The sequence below is a fragment of the Bidens hawaiensis genome, unplaced genomic scaffold, assembly GCF_021521415.1.
Source record: "Bidens hawaiensis isolate Kalapana, Puna unplaced genomic scaffold, B.hawaiensis_p1.1 tig00030286_1, whole genome shotgun sequence".
NCBI classification, from domain to species: domain Eukaryota; kingdom Viridiplantae; phylum Streptophyta; class Magnoliopsida; order Asterales; family Asteraceae; genus Bidens; species Bidens hawaiensis.
Genome location: NW_027495053.1, coordinates 70416 through 89396, shown reverse-complemented (window position 1 = coordinate 89396; position 18981 = coordinate 70416). Strand labels below are relative to the sequence as shown.

The window sequence follows — 18981 nt, the reverse complement described above, 5'->3', positions numbered from 1 at the left end:
ACCTGCTTCAAAGATAGTATCCGAGACAACTGGCTCGGCCCGCACATTCACGGGAAAGAGGAAATATTTGGCATTCCTTTCCATAACAGACACTTGCTTAACATCGCGGATAGTTTTCCCAACACACCCCTTGTCATCATACAAGGCGTTAAGCATAGATCCGAAATCTGAAAATCAAACGCAAGAATTAAAATAACAGAAACTTTGGAAGATCACCCAAAAAGAAAATCAATAAAAATTACGGCCGTTCGGCTCAACGAAAACAGGCTCCATATCAGGATCAGGCCACAAACGACTCATGCCCGCCCACACGAGAGCTTCTTCCGGAAGCGCCCGCATTGGTGTAGGAGGGGTAGTAAGTTTTCGAAACCAGTCATGCTTCTCATGAGCAGCTGGCGTGATGGTAATAAGAGCGTCGTTTGGTGTACGGCGAACCATGGCTTCCGGTATCACATCCTCGGAGATCCAGAAAATTTTTTCTTCCAATCCTTGGAGGTCTCTTCGGTGACATTGCCAATAGTCCTATCTGGCAAGCTATGGCAAGTAAACCATCCATTTCGATTTGCCATCTTGTAAAACACAGCGAATCGGTCCAACCGGGGCACTAAGTCATGTGCCATACACACAAACTCGAAATGTCGAATTCGCATGACGGCACGTGGATGAAGTTGGGATAAGTGAATCCCAAACGCCTTAATCACTCGTTGAAAGAAATTTGTGACAAGAAGGCGGAAATTCCCATGATCAAAATAATCGGCGTATAAAGCCATCTTTCCTAGAGGTGGAAAGCTGGCTATGGAACCAGCAGAAGGAAATTCCGGTTCCCACTCTGGCGGAATACCATAAGTCGTGATAAGCTTCTGGTATTCCCCTTGGTCCCAGCAGACCTCTATTTCGTCAACTTCGGATTGTACAAATGCCATTACAAGAAAACTCGTTACAGTATTGAAGTAAATCAAAGGAAAAGTCAAAAGTTTCAAAGAAAGAAAGAAAGTTAATATTCAGAAGGCAAAGGTGATAAAACTTCAAAAAGAAGTTAACTCTCTCTATTTATACCCACCGCAATTAATGCGATGAGATATGAACAGTAGAGAGAGAAAAAACCGTCCAGTAACAAATCGTCACGTCACGCGAGAAATTCGAAAAAGGGAAAAAGTTGTACAGTCGGGTACAGTAACAGCCGTCAAAATGTCCTATCACCTGCACACACGCCTGCGAGTGGTCAACTTGTCCTTTTTTATGATTATCCACAAACAACAAAAGATATTTCTCACCAACTCGTAAGGTCAAAAACCCTCAAATCCACATTAAGTCCAGAATTTCACCTGCATAAAATACTTCACACGGAAGAAACACTGGACTGGGGGGACTTATAGAGGTAGGGTACCAAAAAGACCCAAATACCCTTAAGGACTACCCGCGGGGCATACAAGTCATCCGCATAATCATTTGAGGAAGAAACACTTCCATAGCACACGCGGAAGCATCATAGCACCCTCAAAAGTCATCCGCAAGAAGGAATACCCTTCCGCGTAAATGACCACGAGGTAATGCTCCGGGACAGCTGTCAATAACTAATTTACCTTCTAGAAGATTTACCGAGATGCTTTCTTGGGCAATACATGATCCTTCGTCCAATCAGCCAATAACACCTGGCAAGGTCGCTATAACCGTGCACATGACCAATATTCTCCCATTAACCAATGATAAAGAGGCACGTATCCAGGTCGTTATACATGCACATGCAACGTATAAACTGAACCAATCACATAAGGACACGCGTCCAGACGGTTATGCAGGTATATTCTTAAGGGACAGCTGGCCCAACCACCTTCCCACACCCTTCGGCTATAAATACCCTCTCAATCATCATGAGGTATTCATTCACACCGACTATACTCTCTCAATTGACTTAAGTGCTTATCTTCTACAGAACAATACTTATTCTCACTCCGGATGGTGGTTACGGGAAGATCCCCCCTTTTGTCTTTCCCGTAACGAGCTCACGGTGTCTGTTTTGCAGGTGCTTGTCATTGGACTTTGGGCAATTGGGTTCATATCGTGTTGGCAGTTAACCGTATCCTATCCTGTTGACTAATTGGATCTAGGACCCATACTTGGGTAGTAGATCCGTGTTTCTTCACTTAGGTATAATGAAGTTTGCAGACATTTAAAACAAACAGTTTTTTTATTGCAGACTATAGAGGTTTGGTCCACATCTTCTACTACAGATGTTAGCAGATATGGTCCGTAGACTGCAGACATTTTACCTCTAAAAAAACAAACATCTAAGTCGTTATCAATATAATTGTTGTCGTTGAAAGAAAAGAAAAAATACAAATCGAGAATTTGGTTGAAACCTTAAAGGAATCTCAATATTCTTTAAAAAGGCAATTAAAACCGTACCTACGAGATTCCCTCTTATGTCTAAAGCATGCGGTGCCCATGTGTAAAGTGTCACATGATTTTTGGTCATGTTCAATATTTATATTTATTTACTCACTTTTATAAGAAAACCAAAAATGAAAAAAGGGATTTCAATTTTCAAATATATGGCATTCGATTCACGATCCATAAACTAAATTCTTGATCTACATAAACACCACCATCATCTTCAAAATAACTTTATTTTTTAAACATGACAACATCTAAGGATTACATGGACTTATTAAGTAGCAATGAACATATCCAAGCAGTTCTCCTTTGAAAGCCCTCTGTTCCAAAACTTCTCATAATATTCCCCGTACGTAAATTGTCTATACACAGCAGGATCATCGTCAGTTACGAGTTCTGGAGCTGGACCGATCGCCGCATTAGGCGACGGGCAGTAAAAAGTAGGTATAGATATTCGCTCTTTATCACAGTTCACTACAGCTCGATGCAAAACACTCTTGTACTTGTCCTTACTCATCACCTACATATTATAAGAATTATTAACATTAATCGTGTAATCAATTAAACATAAATAAACATGGAAAATTCTAATGCTTACCTGAATTTGATCACCAATGTTGATGATGAAGGTGTTTGGAACCGGATCAATTGCAATCCACTTACCGTTTTTCAATACCTAAAGATGGGGTGAGCATTAACCAAAAAAGCGTCCCAAAACCGAATCGAAATTATTAAACCAAAACTAACACCGACAGTTTTGTTTTATGTTTTTAAAAGACCGAACTTTGGTTCAGTTTTGGTTTCTCTATAACTAAAATTGAATCGAATTTATGAATTTTCATTTTTATTTATAAGAATTTAATAAATAGTTCAAATGTGTACTAATCAATTAATTATTAATTAGCAAAACTATCTATATCCTAATTCATTATATTGAAACATTTTCCCCTAAAAGTTTCGCGCCCAAATGACAAAACCGAAAAAAAAACACTGAAATCGAAAAAACAAAACCAAACGTTTTTCATAACTCAAAAACCGACCCATGCACATCATACCTGAAGACCAGGGACCTCATCTTGAAGAAGGATGGTAATGAGATTAACATCAGTGTGTCCAGGCAACCCGTAGGTCAAATCTGGTTGTGGGCATGGCGGATAATAATTCAAGGCCATATGCTGAGCATGCTTCCCCAATTGTCTGTTGATATAGTCTTTGTCAAGCCCTAGGCTCTCTGAAATAGCCTCAATTAGTTGGAGTGCTAACCCTCTTGCACTCATGCAATACTCGGCCACATGATCACGAAACGACGTCGGGTTGGTGGGCCATTCGTGGATGTAATCCTGAAGCGGGTAACAATGGAGTCTTAGGTAATCTCTCCAATTAGCAACCTTCTCGGTACGTATGTTGAAGCTAGTGGATAATCTAGTGGTCTTAGTGGGGTCATCAGAGTAACATTTGAGCCTTTCTTGTTCGGGTAGTTTAAAGAATTCTCTAGCGACTTCCATCATGTTGGAAATCGTGGATTCGGGTACTCTATGGTTCTTCACTTGGAAAAATCCGTACTCGCGACAGGCTAGACCGATTTGGTGGATAACTTGAGAGCGATCGGGGCCGTGGAGATTGTGTAGGTCAATAAGTGGGATGGACTCATGAACAACATGTTGGAGATTGGGGCGTTGGGAGACGGGGGGGATGTAGTTTGAAGGGACTTGATCGATTTTATCGGATGACACGAGGTCGCTAAGGAGTAATCTCTTAGAGATGACAGCCATTGTTGGATTGGAGATTGAGATGTGAGGTTCAAATGAGAACGAAGAGGACGTTTATATAATTGATTTGGATTGTATACGGTGATGGTGAGAGTGATGAATTTGATTACTAAAAGGATGACGATGTCAAGGTGACGAAAGTATCATGACGTGTGTAATTTAGAATTTAGGTACGTCAACTTCTTCTATTTAATATACAAGAAAATCATGGAGATCTATTATTTATGTATGTTTATAGAAGATATGGCTTTATTTTTTTTATATATAAAATAAGTTAATAAATATCGTTGGTAGATTAATTCACAAAAAAAGTATTTGATCAAAGGTATGGTGGTCGGCCGTCTCGTGTGAAAAATTTTTCTTTTAGTATTTTCTAGTGTTAAAATTGCGACCAACCCCGTGAGCGTATAGGGTAGCCAATTGAGAAATTTTCAACCTCTATGAGAAAATTTTGTAAGTCACCATTGGTTTGATTATACTTTTCACAGCGTAGTTTTACTATTTTTTCAAATAACCGTTTGAAATTTGTTTTTTAACAACTATGAGCCTAAAAATGGGTCGTCGAGCTACGACTCATGAATAGGTGGTTAAGGGGTTGTTTACGACTCATAAGCCTCTGTCCCATTCAGCAACAACAATAAGTCTGAATGATTCAGACATAATTTTAACTATTAAGATGTTTTTCTGTTTGAAACCAAACATTCTGAGTGAATCAGATGTTTACATCTGAATGGTTCCATTCAGATGTAAACAAACAGCCCAAGATAAGCTGTCTCACAAGATTTAAAGCTCTGGTTCACACTGAAGTTGTCAATGAGATCTTAAATTTCAATTTAATAGAAACTAGTAGGTAGACCCCCCGCGTTGCGGGGGGTAGCGACAAATCCATTAAAAAGGAGCATGATCGATAAGTAGACAGATTAATCATAAAGATGTACCATGCATCTAACCGCCTCTACATCCACGGTGTACATACAAATACATAAACAAATAAATGAATCATATATAAGCTAATAGATAAATCTGGAAACTAAAAACAAATAAAGAGCAAATGAACAATCAAATACATTCAACATAATCCCCACACCCTAAACCTTTATGTTGGCTAACTTCAATCGGTCATGTCGTTGAAAGGTTTTATTTTTTTGTTTCAAGGACCTCCGACTCTAAGTATCGTTCACCTCCGCAAGACGTCTGCTCAAGTACAAAGTTTCACATCAATAAGATGAACGTCAACTAAAATAATAAGAATGACATAATATGACTGATTATATTATGAAATTTATGCCAAGTTTGAGTTAATAATTTGGTTAAATATCACTCACCTGCTCTGCAGATGTCCCAGCTCCCAACACGGTAAGTGAGATCATAGGAATCTCATTACCCTATTTACATATATAAATAAGGGGGTGTTTGGGATTGCTGGTATCAACAGCTAATTGTGTCTTATTAACAACATTAAGAAATTAAATAGATATGTCCAATAAGTTGTTTTAGGGGTGCTTGAGTTAGCTACTTAAAGGGGCCTATTAGTTTAAATTTTACAATTATAATATAATAAGCTTGTCCAAACGCTTCTTCCAAAGTTTTTTTCACACCTTATTATACAGATCTTAGACTATTTTTAATAATTCTCAAACTCACTAAGTATAAATAGTCTATTGTCTAATCTGCGTGGTTTTTTACAGTTAGTCCTTACACTCTTTAAGCAATAAAATCTCTTAGCTAAAGTTAACAATTATAAACATATCTAGAAGCATTTTAGCTTCAAAAACTACAATGTTACTCTTAATACTGAATGATCTGCCTCCAAAAAACTAATTGGCATACAGTTTAATTACATATATAAGGGCCATAACCACTAACAAACATCCATAAATAATTGCATTCTCTATAACTGCACCAAAATAATAAAATTAAGACTTTGAAAAAAAAAACATATGAAACTAACCTTCATAACTAACTCCAAAGGGAAAGAGGCAAATCAAAACCACTAACCCACTCACCACCCCAAACACATCTTCTCCGTTCATGATTGAATCAAAAGTTGCTAGAAAACATAATAATGCGGTGTTCGGTTGAACCGGAGATTTAACTTAATTGCAATATGTAACCTGCGCAAGCCATAACAAATAACAAAAAAGAGGCTCAAACAACATCATCGCCTATAAATCATTTAGCTAAAGGGGTTTACTTTGACTGAACCCGACATGTTTTACGGCTCTTACCCCAAAAAGAGGCTCACACAACAACATCCGCCTTTAAACCGCATTTAGCTAATAGGGTTGTGTACGGTTGAACCTGACATGCTCAGAGCCTTTGACAACATCGCATATACTCAGGAAACCATCATGGCTTTAAATAATATTAGTAAAATCAAAAGTATACAGTTAGAGGCCCACAATCCCGTCACCTAGGGTAGGAACTCGGCAACGGTGAAATTCAAGATCCGTACAACAGCAAAGACAACCCCCCAACAGTCCACCACCATCCATACTTGCAACTCATAAATTCAAGAAAATGAGAATCCAAATTTGTTTGTGTAGACATACACAACATCAACTTTTATGCAGATAAAATTACTATATGATAATTGAAAAACAGAATTCTACACTTTCTTATTGCGACAACGTGAACTGAAAGCCCAAAATTGGACAGTATATAGTACCATCAAAAAGGTTAGCGTGCTCAGATCGGAGGTGAGATCAGTTTCAAATGATTCGTGGCACAACAAAGTTTAAGTAAATCAAAGTTGCATAATGAATCCAATTAGGGTCTTATAACATCGTTGAAGCTTCGGTACTTAGAGATTGGTTTCAAACCATCATCATAGCACAAAAAGATCAAAATAAATCAAAGGTGCAAAACAAACAGGCTCGGGTCCGGGGGCAACATGCATTGCCATGCCATAATCCGGAGCATCATCACAGCGATAAACCATAGAGAATAAGAAATTAATCAACAAACATCGCCGTTCGATAGCCACCAGACCCCATGACCAAAAGTCACGGACTAACGATTAGAATATCCACACTTTCTTCATATGACAGATGTCAAAATTCACAATGATGAACAAAGCCCAAGTTATCTTTCATTCCTAGATTTAATAAGTAAAGCAACCGAAATCCTACCCAAAAACACAAAAAGTTTAAAAGGTGTATGTATATATGCAGGCCAAACATGTAGCAATAATGATAGCATGTCACATCGAATACCTTGTATGCAGATTGGAATGTAACACTAAAAGCTCAATTACAACTTCCACCAGCTTATTATGATAAGCAAATAATAGTGTAAAATTAAGTTAAGCATCTTTATAAACAACTTCATCTACAGGATAAGTAGTTGACCCAGAAAAGTAAAAGAAACCCATGAGTCTGACGACCGCCACCGCTACCTAAATCGAACCCGGCAACGGTAAGCGATGAAACCAAGATGAATCATAGAGCATGAACCTACCATACCACTGCCACACCAACATTCGAGATCGAAGCCGCTATAAATGTGTTTGTGTCTGTCAACACCACACCACCGCCACCAAGAGTCCGGAAATCGAACTCGGCAACAGTGGCGGGAGAACTTTTAGCGGATTACGACCGGAGATGCGATGCCGATGAGGAGACAATGAAGCAAACGGTGGCGGTGGTGAGAATGTGAGATGGTGGTATGATGATTTTAAGAAACAAACGTGGACACAAAAGACGAAGAGAGAGATATAGTGGTCCAGTTAAAAAGATGAACAAACAAAGATGCACATGATACATATAGATAAAAGTGTACAACAATTCATGCATAGAATGCAAGTAGACAATGCCTAAAGAGTTCTCTTTTAATATATATATATATATAATAATATATAATTAGAAAGATTTGACTCAAGACGAGCTATCTGATATGATTTAAAGCCTTGGTTCACATTAACGCTGTGTTCCCAAGTTGAGTAAAGGAGAGAAAGGAAATGAATTAATTAATTTCCCTTCTTTTCATTTTCACTTTCTTTCCTTTTTTCTTTTCCTTTTCTTTTCATTCAATTATTTCCAATTTGAAAAGAAAATAAACACATCCAATTTGTTCTTCATTTGCCATGTTTTTCTTTTCCTTTTCTTTCTTTTCTTTCCTTTAATAAAACTCGGGAATACACATTTCCTTGTTTCTTTTCCTTTCCTTCCTTTAGTGAAACTCAGGAACACAACACTTTACTTCTTTCTCTCCAGTTTCTTTCCTTTCTTTCGTTTAATGAGACTCAGGAACACAGCGTAAATCTGGTTTAGGTCAAATTTGACCCGCAAGTCATCCAAATTTAGATAAATAAGTAAATTAATGAAAGAAACATGTAAAACACAATCAAAGAACTAATTAAAGTACCTTTATATAAATAGTTTCCAACGCATAACTATTTTAAGGTATAATTCTCAACAATAATTAAAATATACAAATGCAGCCGTTTAAAAAAAAGACGATAAATAAAAATATATAGTTTGTCGACTGCTTCTTATATTATACTAGTTTTTATCTCCCGTATTACGTGGTTGTTTTATATTGTTTGTTATAATATTTATTTATTTTTTGAATTTATATTTTTTATTATATGAAAATTAATAATATACTTATGGTTTGATGATAAGTGTATATTTGAGAGTGCTTTTATTTTTTGCTTTTTGGAGGGGCAAAATGTTCAAAATGCCCCTCCAAAAGCACTTAAAAGCTTCTATTTGGTGCTTTTAGTTGCTTTTGGTGGGGTATTTTGAACATTTTACCTCTCCAAAAAGCAAAAAACAAAAAAGAAAAGCATTCCCAAACACCCACAAATTATTTCACAAATAAATGAGATGTTATAACCCGGTTTAAAAGCTATATGGTTTTGATAAGATCCAAGACCCGTTTATTTTTTTACTATAAAATTGGTTTTTTAATTATAAATAATATGTATGAAAGTTAATAATATACTTATGGTTTGATGAGACCCACCACTCGTTTATTTTTTTTACTATCAAATTGGTTTTTTAATTTAAATAATATATATATATATATATATCTTTTTTTAAATAAATAAGATATTAATTATTATTATATCCTATTTTATAGAATTTTTACTTCAATAATTTGGTGAGAATAAATTTTAATTTAATGAGATATTATAACACGTTTAAGGAATATCTGGGTTTGGTAAGACCCATACCCATGAAATCGGGTCAAATACATGAGAAGCCTCCATTTAAAAATCAAGCAAATCTGGTGACTCCAAAAAAAGGGGGAGCGACCATATCGCGACACGTAGGATTTTTATGTCTTCGTTTATATATATTATAGATTTTAGTATTTATTATGCAACTAGTTGAGTGTTCCTTGAAAAGAGTTAAAGCTCTTCTCCGTAACGCTTCACCGCGGCTTAAAGTCCCTTGAGCGCCCCGTTATGTGTGTGAGAGAGAGAGAGAGATGGAGATAGAGTGACACAAGTCGTTCCAAGGCCGCCCTCCCTTTCACGCCCCACTGCTGTGTTTTGCGCCCTCGACGCCTCAAAGATGCCCCCATACGCGCCCATAGCGTGGAGCCTAACGGCCAACTCGGATCACTGACGAGGGCCACTGACTCACTTGATCATCATCATTCAATTTTGAAGTTGAAACACACTTATATATGAATAGGCTTAAGGTCACGCGAGAAGTCTTTTTAGTGCAAAAAGTGTGAGTTATTCCAACTAATCAGATCTTTTATTTTCTTTTTCTCATTTAATTAAGTAAATGGACATGATAGTAAAGATTGCATATAATGTGTTTGAAAGTTTCACTTTTATTGATTTATGTATTTGTTAATCAGATATAAAAAAACATTAACATTATTTGATTGATCTTGTATAATTTTTATGTAAATATTATAACGCAACCAACAATCATTATTTTTCATTTTTGTGTATGTATATGGAACAGTAGGGAGTAATTGGAGCCCTAGTAAAAGGTTGAATTAGGCTGGTTTTCTTTAATGACAAATTTATTTTATTCATTGTCGTTTATGAGACTTGAATTCAAGAGACTCTTTTATCAAACTTAGATGTTCGAAGGTTTTATTTTTACCAATGGATCATCACTACATCGGTGTGAATTAGGCTTAACGTAACATTCTAACAAGCTTTATTATCTTGTAATGAGAATAAACCTGCTTGTTGTGGCAGTCGTAAAGTTTTTTTTGGTTTCATGCAATCACTATAACAAACGAAAGAGAAAATTTAAAACATAGTTGTAGCAAAGCAAAAGAGAATCAAAACATTTTCATTTCGTTGTTTTTTTGTGGCGTCCAAATTTATGGTACCAAACCCACACACTGCGCATGTACCACATGAGTGATAACATCCAAAATATAACGTGTTCGATTAATTTATTAATTAAATATACGTGTTACCAAAGATCACTGATCTAGTGGTGGTCTAATACTTTCCATATGGGAGGTCGTGGCTTAGAGTATCACATGCATTGAGCAATTTGTTACGTGTTGAGCAAGGAGCCTAGGAGGTACCGACATCAATATCATATTCGGGTATGTGTTTGAGAATACCTAAACCCGACCATCCCTACCACTTACAAATAAAAAAAAGGTGGAAATTAAAATTTTGTTGAATGCTTTATCAATTAATTAAAAAGGTAAGTAATCTAATACGAGTTGGTGATTCCATGCTACTCCATGAGGTACCAACATTAGTATTATATCAACTAAGTTCACACTCGTGGAAATTTTACTAGTTCTAATGAAAATACATTAAATCTGGACAAGTAATTAACACCATCATCTTATGTTATCTTATGATATATTAAACTATCTTATAACACTTGAGACAGAAAATAATAATACATAAACTTTTAAATCTTTATAGATGAAAACATGTATTACATCTTCATGTAATAACGACTTTGAAAACAATAGAAGAATTTTTAAAAATTAAAATATATATAGTTGGTTTTGAAAATAAACTTTAATATAATTTTATTTTTATTTAAAATTTAATTGAATAAAAATTACATAACTAAAATTACATAACTAGATAAAGGATAACTTAAAATAAGTACTTTTATTAATATACTTAGTATAACATTTTAAATTATATTATTATTAAAAAGAGAGATGTTTTATTAAATTATTATATCTTCAGTTTTCATATTATATGTTCTATACTTTTAAATCTATATTATTACATTATAATAGAGATACTTCTACCAGTGCATCAAAGATACTGAAAAAGAGATTAAAAAAACATACAACTCCCTATTTTTTTTTTTTTGAATGTTAAAGCTTTCCTCCTATTATTTACAATATACCACCATTGCCAGGAATCGAACCCTGGACCTCTCACCCAAAGGCCAAAGCCTTTGCTTCCCTTATCTGACATGTCAGTTTTTTTTAAATACAACTGCCCATGCACACACACATGTTTAATTAATTGCTTAATTTGTGCTTCTGGTTTTTACAGTTATTTTGGATAAATTTTCTTTTACATTATTAGTTATGGCACCCCTAATTTTGATCATATAAGGGCTAAAAAAGTTGCAGACGGGAAACCACTTGTGTTTTTAAACAAATTATTGAGAAACACAATTGACAAAATGAACAACTCTTTTTTAGATACCTTGGAATATTGATGATGAATTGGCGGCAACATGGAGAGATGCTTGGACGTGGTTTCGTTGGCTCAATGCCATCATGGTCCTGGTAATGAATACGTGTGTCACATTTTCTTAAGTTAACTCGTGTTAAATTATTGACAAGCTGACAATAAGAAATGTATTTCTTGATCCTATAATCCACTTTCAAGAATAATATTGTGTTGCGGCTAAAAATTGATCAAATGTTATTCAACACGTAAGAAAAACAAGCGAATACGTAAGCGAGTTAGATTCCTTTATATATTAAATGTGAAAGATACCCAACTTGGACCAAAGTTGGCATACAAATATAGTCGGGTTGACTCGATTCACATTTTCATCTATTAAAAAAAATACTTGTAAACAACAGGTTGATTATGGTTACAGGGGTTATATCTATACAATGATAAGCAATTCTGTGGGTCAAAAGAGGTTGGGATGAACCCAACCACTTTTTCAACATTTCTTTCAATATATATATATATATATAAATTAATAATGGATTACGCAAAGGTTATATGTTAACAACAATAAGCAGTTCTTGTTTATCGGTACTAAAAGTGATATGACCGCAGGGTTGAAGATGTCGTAGGAGTCAAACTAATGCGACAGACCAATATCTCAGACCGAGAATTCTTATGCGGAAAATGGCACAAAATAAAGTTTGAAGTGATTGACCAAATTCCAGATATTAGAACTTTGAAATGCAGAATACTGTTCTTGGATTCAGTGGAAACCAAGATGATGACTGAAAGCTAATACCGAACAAACATTATTTTTTATTATTTTGATGATGATGTTGGAGGGATTGATTTGTGTATGATGTAAGTCAACTTTAATGATTAATGGTGTGCACAGTTTCTTTCTTATCAATACTAGATTGGCATGACCTTAGTTTTTGTAGTTAAGACTTTGGATACATTTATACATATTGTTTAAGTTATTTGTGTTAGAATAAATATATATTTTATATATATTTTATATATGGCCCCTATAATTATTTATCTTATTATTGATCATTGACCTAAATAACCTTATGTTTATAACTGGTAAATCCTTGATGGACGGAATTACCCTTACTAACATTAATAGGGTTTCCCCTTGGGTGTATATATAGAGAGCTTATTAGAGAGGTTAATAACTAATGATGAATAATACACCATAAGAATCATCCCCTACCTCTCTCTCTCTCAAATCGTGTTCATCAAGAACACCTAATCTCCATCCTAACCATACACCCTAAAGGGGAACTCGATCAGATTAAGAAGATGTCAATCTCAAACATCACTGGATTATCAGGTATTACATATTTCCTTGTTTACATTATATCATCGATTATAGAAACTGATCAACATGTGGTATCAGAGCATGATGTTGATTAATCAGTTTCTTCGATGTCCATAAAAACTGGAATTAAAATAGGAAACGAGTTTTTGATTAAAACCCTTATGTTTACGGTTTTGATCATCATCATAAAACTGATTGGATCTGATGTTCGTATTACTTCTAACGAATTGTTAGGTCTGATTAAAACCTGTTCATTATAAAAACCTGATTATTTTCGAAATCTGTTTTACAAAACTTTCAGATTTCGATTCCAGTTTTAAATCTGATAATATAATCGAAAACAGTTTCGTAAAATTCTTGAAACTGTTCTTGTTTTTTTTTTCGAAGATGTTCTTGAAGAACATCATAATTTTCGAAAACTAACCTTAATTAGGATTAACTTGGGAAAATGAAATCTGTTAAAGAGATAATATTATCTCTAAGTTTAATTTCAAAATCTTTTAAATAAAATAAAAGATATAATTTTGAAATCTTATTAAAATTAGAGATAATCTAAAACTTTAAAGAAATAATATTATCTCTAAGTTTAATTTCAAAATCTTTAATATAAAATAAAAGATATAATTTTGAAATCTTATTAAAATTAGAGATAATCTAAAACTTTAAAGAGATAATATTATCTCTAAGTTTAATTTCAAAATCTTTTAAATAAGATAAAAGATATAATTTTGAAATCTTATTAAATTTTGAGATAATCTAAAACTTTATAACAGAATCTCCCAAATCCCTTAAAATTAGGAAAAGGTTATCAGGTTGATTATTCTTTTCGAATTCTGCTAATGTTGCGAATCAAGGCATCTATTCGCAACAACTGGACTCTAATCGCAACAAATGAAATGTTGCGAAATCGCATGATGTTGCGAGAATTACATATTATCTTGCGAGTAACATGTTGCGAATGTCCACTAATTATGTTGCGATCAAAACCTAGCATCACAGAATGTTGCGAAGGGACATATGTTGCGAAAAGTCACTAATGTTGCGAACCTTAAGATGTTGCGTATTACTTAAGATGTTGCGACGAGCTAATTTTGCAAGATGTTGCGAGTATTACCTATTGATGTTGCGATCAGCCCATAAAATCACAGGATGTTGCGAGTACTCTTAATCGCAACAATTATGTTGCGAGTGCTTTAAATCGCAACAATGCTGATTACATCACAACAACTCCATTCGCAACATCTCTCATAACAACATCATTCGCAACATCTCTTATAAAACATCAATCGCAACATTACTTATGACTGCACTGTTCGCAACATCTAAAATCCCCTAACCAAATTCGCAACATCACTTCGAAGAAATCGCAACTTTACTTATATCTTACATGTTGCGAAATGATCAGAAACCCTTATATATAACCTAACTGATTAAGGGGCCCTGCTCCGTTAAATTACTTAACTTAAATAACACTTATAGTTCACTTCTGCCCAACGGTGATGTGTAACCTAATATTGTTATTTAAGTCTAATTAAGTATGTCACTTAAAAGTGTATGTCCTAACGTTATCAGACACTCGCATGACTTTAGTTTTGCTTAACTTAAACAACACTTCATGAGTTCACTTCTGCCCAATGGTGATGTGGTAGCTTAACAAAGTTGTTTTAGTCTAACTAAGCATAGTCATCTAAAAGATGAGTATCCTAAAATTGCTAGATACTCAAATGACATTAACTTTGCCTTAAATACCTTAAATGTCTCAATTCTGCCCAACGGTGATTTGTTACATTTATGTATTGCAAACTTACCTTGTGCATAACAACTTGATTGTTCCAATTCTGCCCAACGGTGATTTGTTACAATTATTTTCGCACAAGAATTTTATACTTAAATAATACATTTTCTGCCCAACGGTGATCTATTTTATTTAAGTATAATAAAATTAATTTTGGTGTTATACTTAAAATTATCACATCTTCATAATGATCCTTACATTAATGATCCTTCATTAATGATCCTAATTTCAGTCTGCCTTATTAGATTATCCATAACATAAATCACTCTAAAATTCTTCTATAAAGTTTGAATCTCAAACCTAAATCATCCACTCTTATTACAAAACCTAAGAAGAGTTTTGCTTCTAAAAGGGTCTTATAAAATTTGCCCTTTTGAGTCTTGATTATCCTTAAAGACTTGAAATTCTTACTGCTCATTCTGATAAAAGTATTACAGAAAAACACTTGAGCATAATCAGTGGGATAAATAAATATGTCTCTTATGATAATCAAGAACTCCTTACATGATTCCTATCAGGTGAGCAATTACGGATTCTAAAATTCCTAAGACTAACGTTTTTTTTTTCTATGGAAATAATAGAATCAAAACAATTCCTAAGATGCATGCAAAACACTCTAATTCTAAATAAAAAGGTTAATTGGCATTTGTGAATACATCCTAATATTTAATTCCATGACCCATAAACTGAGAGCTTATACATGGAACTTAATGAAGTCTTTTCAGTGTATTACTTTTCCACCAGTACAATTAGATGCCTTAAGAATCAACTATAACACTCAGAAGTACTAAAGGAAACTGAGTGTGTTGCTAGCAATATATGTACAGGAAAAGGAATGCCTAAAATTGAAAATCAAATGTTATTCACCTTATTACCACTAAACCTTAAAAGATGATAGTTCTAAAGTCTTGAAACAAAATACAAGTACTACTTCCAGCTCTAAGTTCTCAAAGGGAAAGTCTCACTGCAAAATCATGCCATTAGACTAGGCATGAGCAAAGAGACTATCCATACATCAAGGGAACAGTTGGCTAAGAAAGGTAGTTACCAATTAATGATATTTAACTCCACTAATATTAATATCCCTATTAACACATGTTAGTTGAGTTTAGTTTTATACGTTTCCTTATCAGAAATCGATAATAATTAAGATGAGAGTCAGTGACTCATTTAATGTTAAGGTTGTAAGAACCATAAAAGCTGTTTTGTATTAAGCTTTATGATGCCTTAAACATTCTAGAGTTTACTCAGAATTTAGTATCAATACTAAAGCTACATTTTGACAGTTATAAGGTTTTAAATGACCAAAACAAAGTCACTACTAACTAAAACTATCATATTATCGGTCGTTATTATCTGAATAGAAACCTTATAAGATAAAACTAAGCGATGCTACAAATTTCACAACCTTTTGTTATCATAGAAATGAGAATTTAACAAAAGATAAATGAGACTTACGTACTTCATCCATTAAGACCAAAATTTTCATGAGAAATCATGACTCGGTTGACAAAGGATGAATTGCCATTAAATCTCATTCTTAGTGATTTGAAAGCATGTGTTAAATGCCCTAAATATAAACTGGATAAAGGGAGTAAGTGAGGTCCACCATAAGTTATAATTCACTGCTATTAGTGGAGCTTAGAAGAATATCAACTTGTATCTAATCTGTTTCCTACTGGACAAGTTCTTTAAAGAAATCAATTCATATATACTTATCAGTATTCCTTCTAAATATGTCCTTAAAATTTCTTATGAAATATGGACAATAAGGAAATCAAGTCTAAATGTATGAAAGTTTCCTATGACATGAATCGCCAAAACTTGTATGGAGTTTTAGAGGCCTAAAAGATCAGTGGGAGCACTGAGTGTCCTTATATGCAAGAGATGGGGGAGAAACAACTTAATCTACCTCATAAAACATCCCTTGTATAAGACACTGCTCCATTATATCTTGTCTCCTTAACATTTAATGCTACTCCTAACAAATTTTGTTGGATACCTAAATATGGGAAAACTTAGATTTCTTACCAAGACTAATTAATATAATCCTCAATTAGAATTTATTGGTCTTCTGATGTTGACCCTAAGCATGCTGAATTCTTACATATTTCTAAGGTCAGTAGGAGCAGTAAAAGTCCTTATCATAACTTGGCTAAGTACAAGACGCGGGGGGAGAGATTGTCGCTTACTTTAACTCCGATTACACCTCTTGTACACCATACTGCACCAACTCTTACATACTTAGAAACTAATATTGCTCCTAATATACCTGAAAATATGAAACTCCTTATAAACCCAATAATCAACTCAGGAGGTCATCTAGGTCTCAAAGGCCTACTAACTTTGATGATTATGTACCCTACCTGACTAAAGATTAAATGGATTTTGGAAGGTTTAATGATCCTACCTCTTCTAATTAAACCATTAGTATCAATCAATCTTCTAAAATAGTATAACGTTTGGGATTTGGTTGAATTACCTAAAAGATAGTCATTATTAAACTAAATCTGAATGAATAACGTTAATACACTAAAGGTATGATTGATTGATAAAGGTATACTCAAGAGGGAGTAAATTATCAAAGAACCTAGTTCCTTGTCTTACAAAAGGTTACTTTGAGGATCATCAATGTTCTAGTAGCTTATAATAATTTAGAGCTACATTACATGAACATTAAAACAACTTTCCCTAACACTGGCCTACATGTTCGTAAAATAACCTGTAAGTTCTAAACTGAAGGTTAAGAACACTTAGTTTGTAAGTCAATAAAATCCATGTATGGGTTGATGCAAGAATCAATAATGAAATCATAATGCAACTCTCTTCATCAAGAACTAAGTGGATTGATTTACCTACCTCAAGATGAGTGGGAGCAACTAATGTAAACTTGTCCTTATATAGATGACATTCTTTTGACAAGTATATGTTACATGAGTCAAAGTATTGTTAACGCATATCTTGACCTAATCAATCTCGGAGATACCTCTTATTTAATAGTTATCAAAATACACCGAGATAGACTCATTAGTTTTATATGTTTTACATGAAACGGGTCCTTACACTTGTAACATACAATATTGCTCTCCTTTAGAGGCTAATAGGATAAATGAGATTATTTCCTTATGCATCATTAATTAGATGCCTTAAGAAGGTTCAAATCTATACTCGTTTAGATATTGGTCACATTGCTAAACACTAGACTAATTATTTCTATTGTGAAGCATCTGATAAAATATCACAATATCTCTAAGAAACGAGACACAATAATTTAAAGAAGAAGAAGTGAGAACTAAAAAACGGTTGACTACTAATATTCTAACTTTGTCAACTTCTGGGTATATCCTTATGTCAGCAGACATTACTATCTCATGAAGGAGTCCTAACTAACTGATAACAACGACCTAAGTTATAATGACATAATATGTTGCTGATCATAACGCAACGTGTCACTAAATGTTGTTGGAAAACTTTATCAGTTGACTCATAATTTATTAACTTCATATAAATCCAATATTGAAGACTTATTGTGATAAAGTCAGCTACCCTTATTTCTTGAACAGTAACAGTTCAAGCGGAGCTGCATTAGAATTCGATACAAGTCTAAATTATTGTTCGCTTATGACTTAAGAACAAATAGAGGAAACTAAACTTTTGTATCGAATGCATTCATGATATGCTTATGGATCCACTAATTAAAGGTCTGTCACCCATAAGTCTCCTAAATGGCCAATAATAGAGACGGGTTTTACCAATGACCAAGCGCAACTGCGTATCGTACTATGAATGATTAATTATTAATTTTTCCTCATACGTTGAAAATTTGTTTTGTCTCTAAATACGTTCATGCATGCCTAAAGACGTATAGACACTAATTATACAAATCAACGGTAAGGGCTTATTTGTCAATTTGATCCTAAAGTTAGGTTTTAAATTTGAGTTGTAGTATGATTAATGGGGGTCCTGAGTTGAATATTGATTCAACGACTGTATTTCTCTGCTGCAATTTGGGTTTAGAACTAAAATGAGTATTAACCTCTGATCAGACTAATCTAATGCTCATAATAAATAATTACTAGGCCAAGTGGGAGAATGTTAGAATAAA

General features: G+C 34.1%; 1 protein-coding gene across 1 annotated transcript; it reads right to left on the bottom strand.

Annotated features, from left to right (window-relative positions):
- Positions 1-2422: 2422 nt before the first annotated feature.
- On the bottom strand, positions 2423-4416 carry LOC143580239 (protein DMR6-LIKE OXYGENASE 2-like). Its single transcript, XM_077063328.1, has 3 exons — positions 3450-4416; positions 2993-3070; positions 2423-2914 (listed from the first exon to the last, which is right to left on the bottom strand). The coding sequence occupies exons 1-3, from the start codon at positions 4164-4166 to the stop codon at positions 2669-2671; spliced, it is 1041 nt and encodes a 346-aa protein (XP_076919443.1). The 5' UTR covers positions 4167-4416; the 3' UTR covers positions 2423-2668.
- Between the last annotated feature and the right edge of the window lie 14565 nt (positions 4417-18981).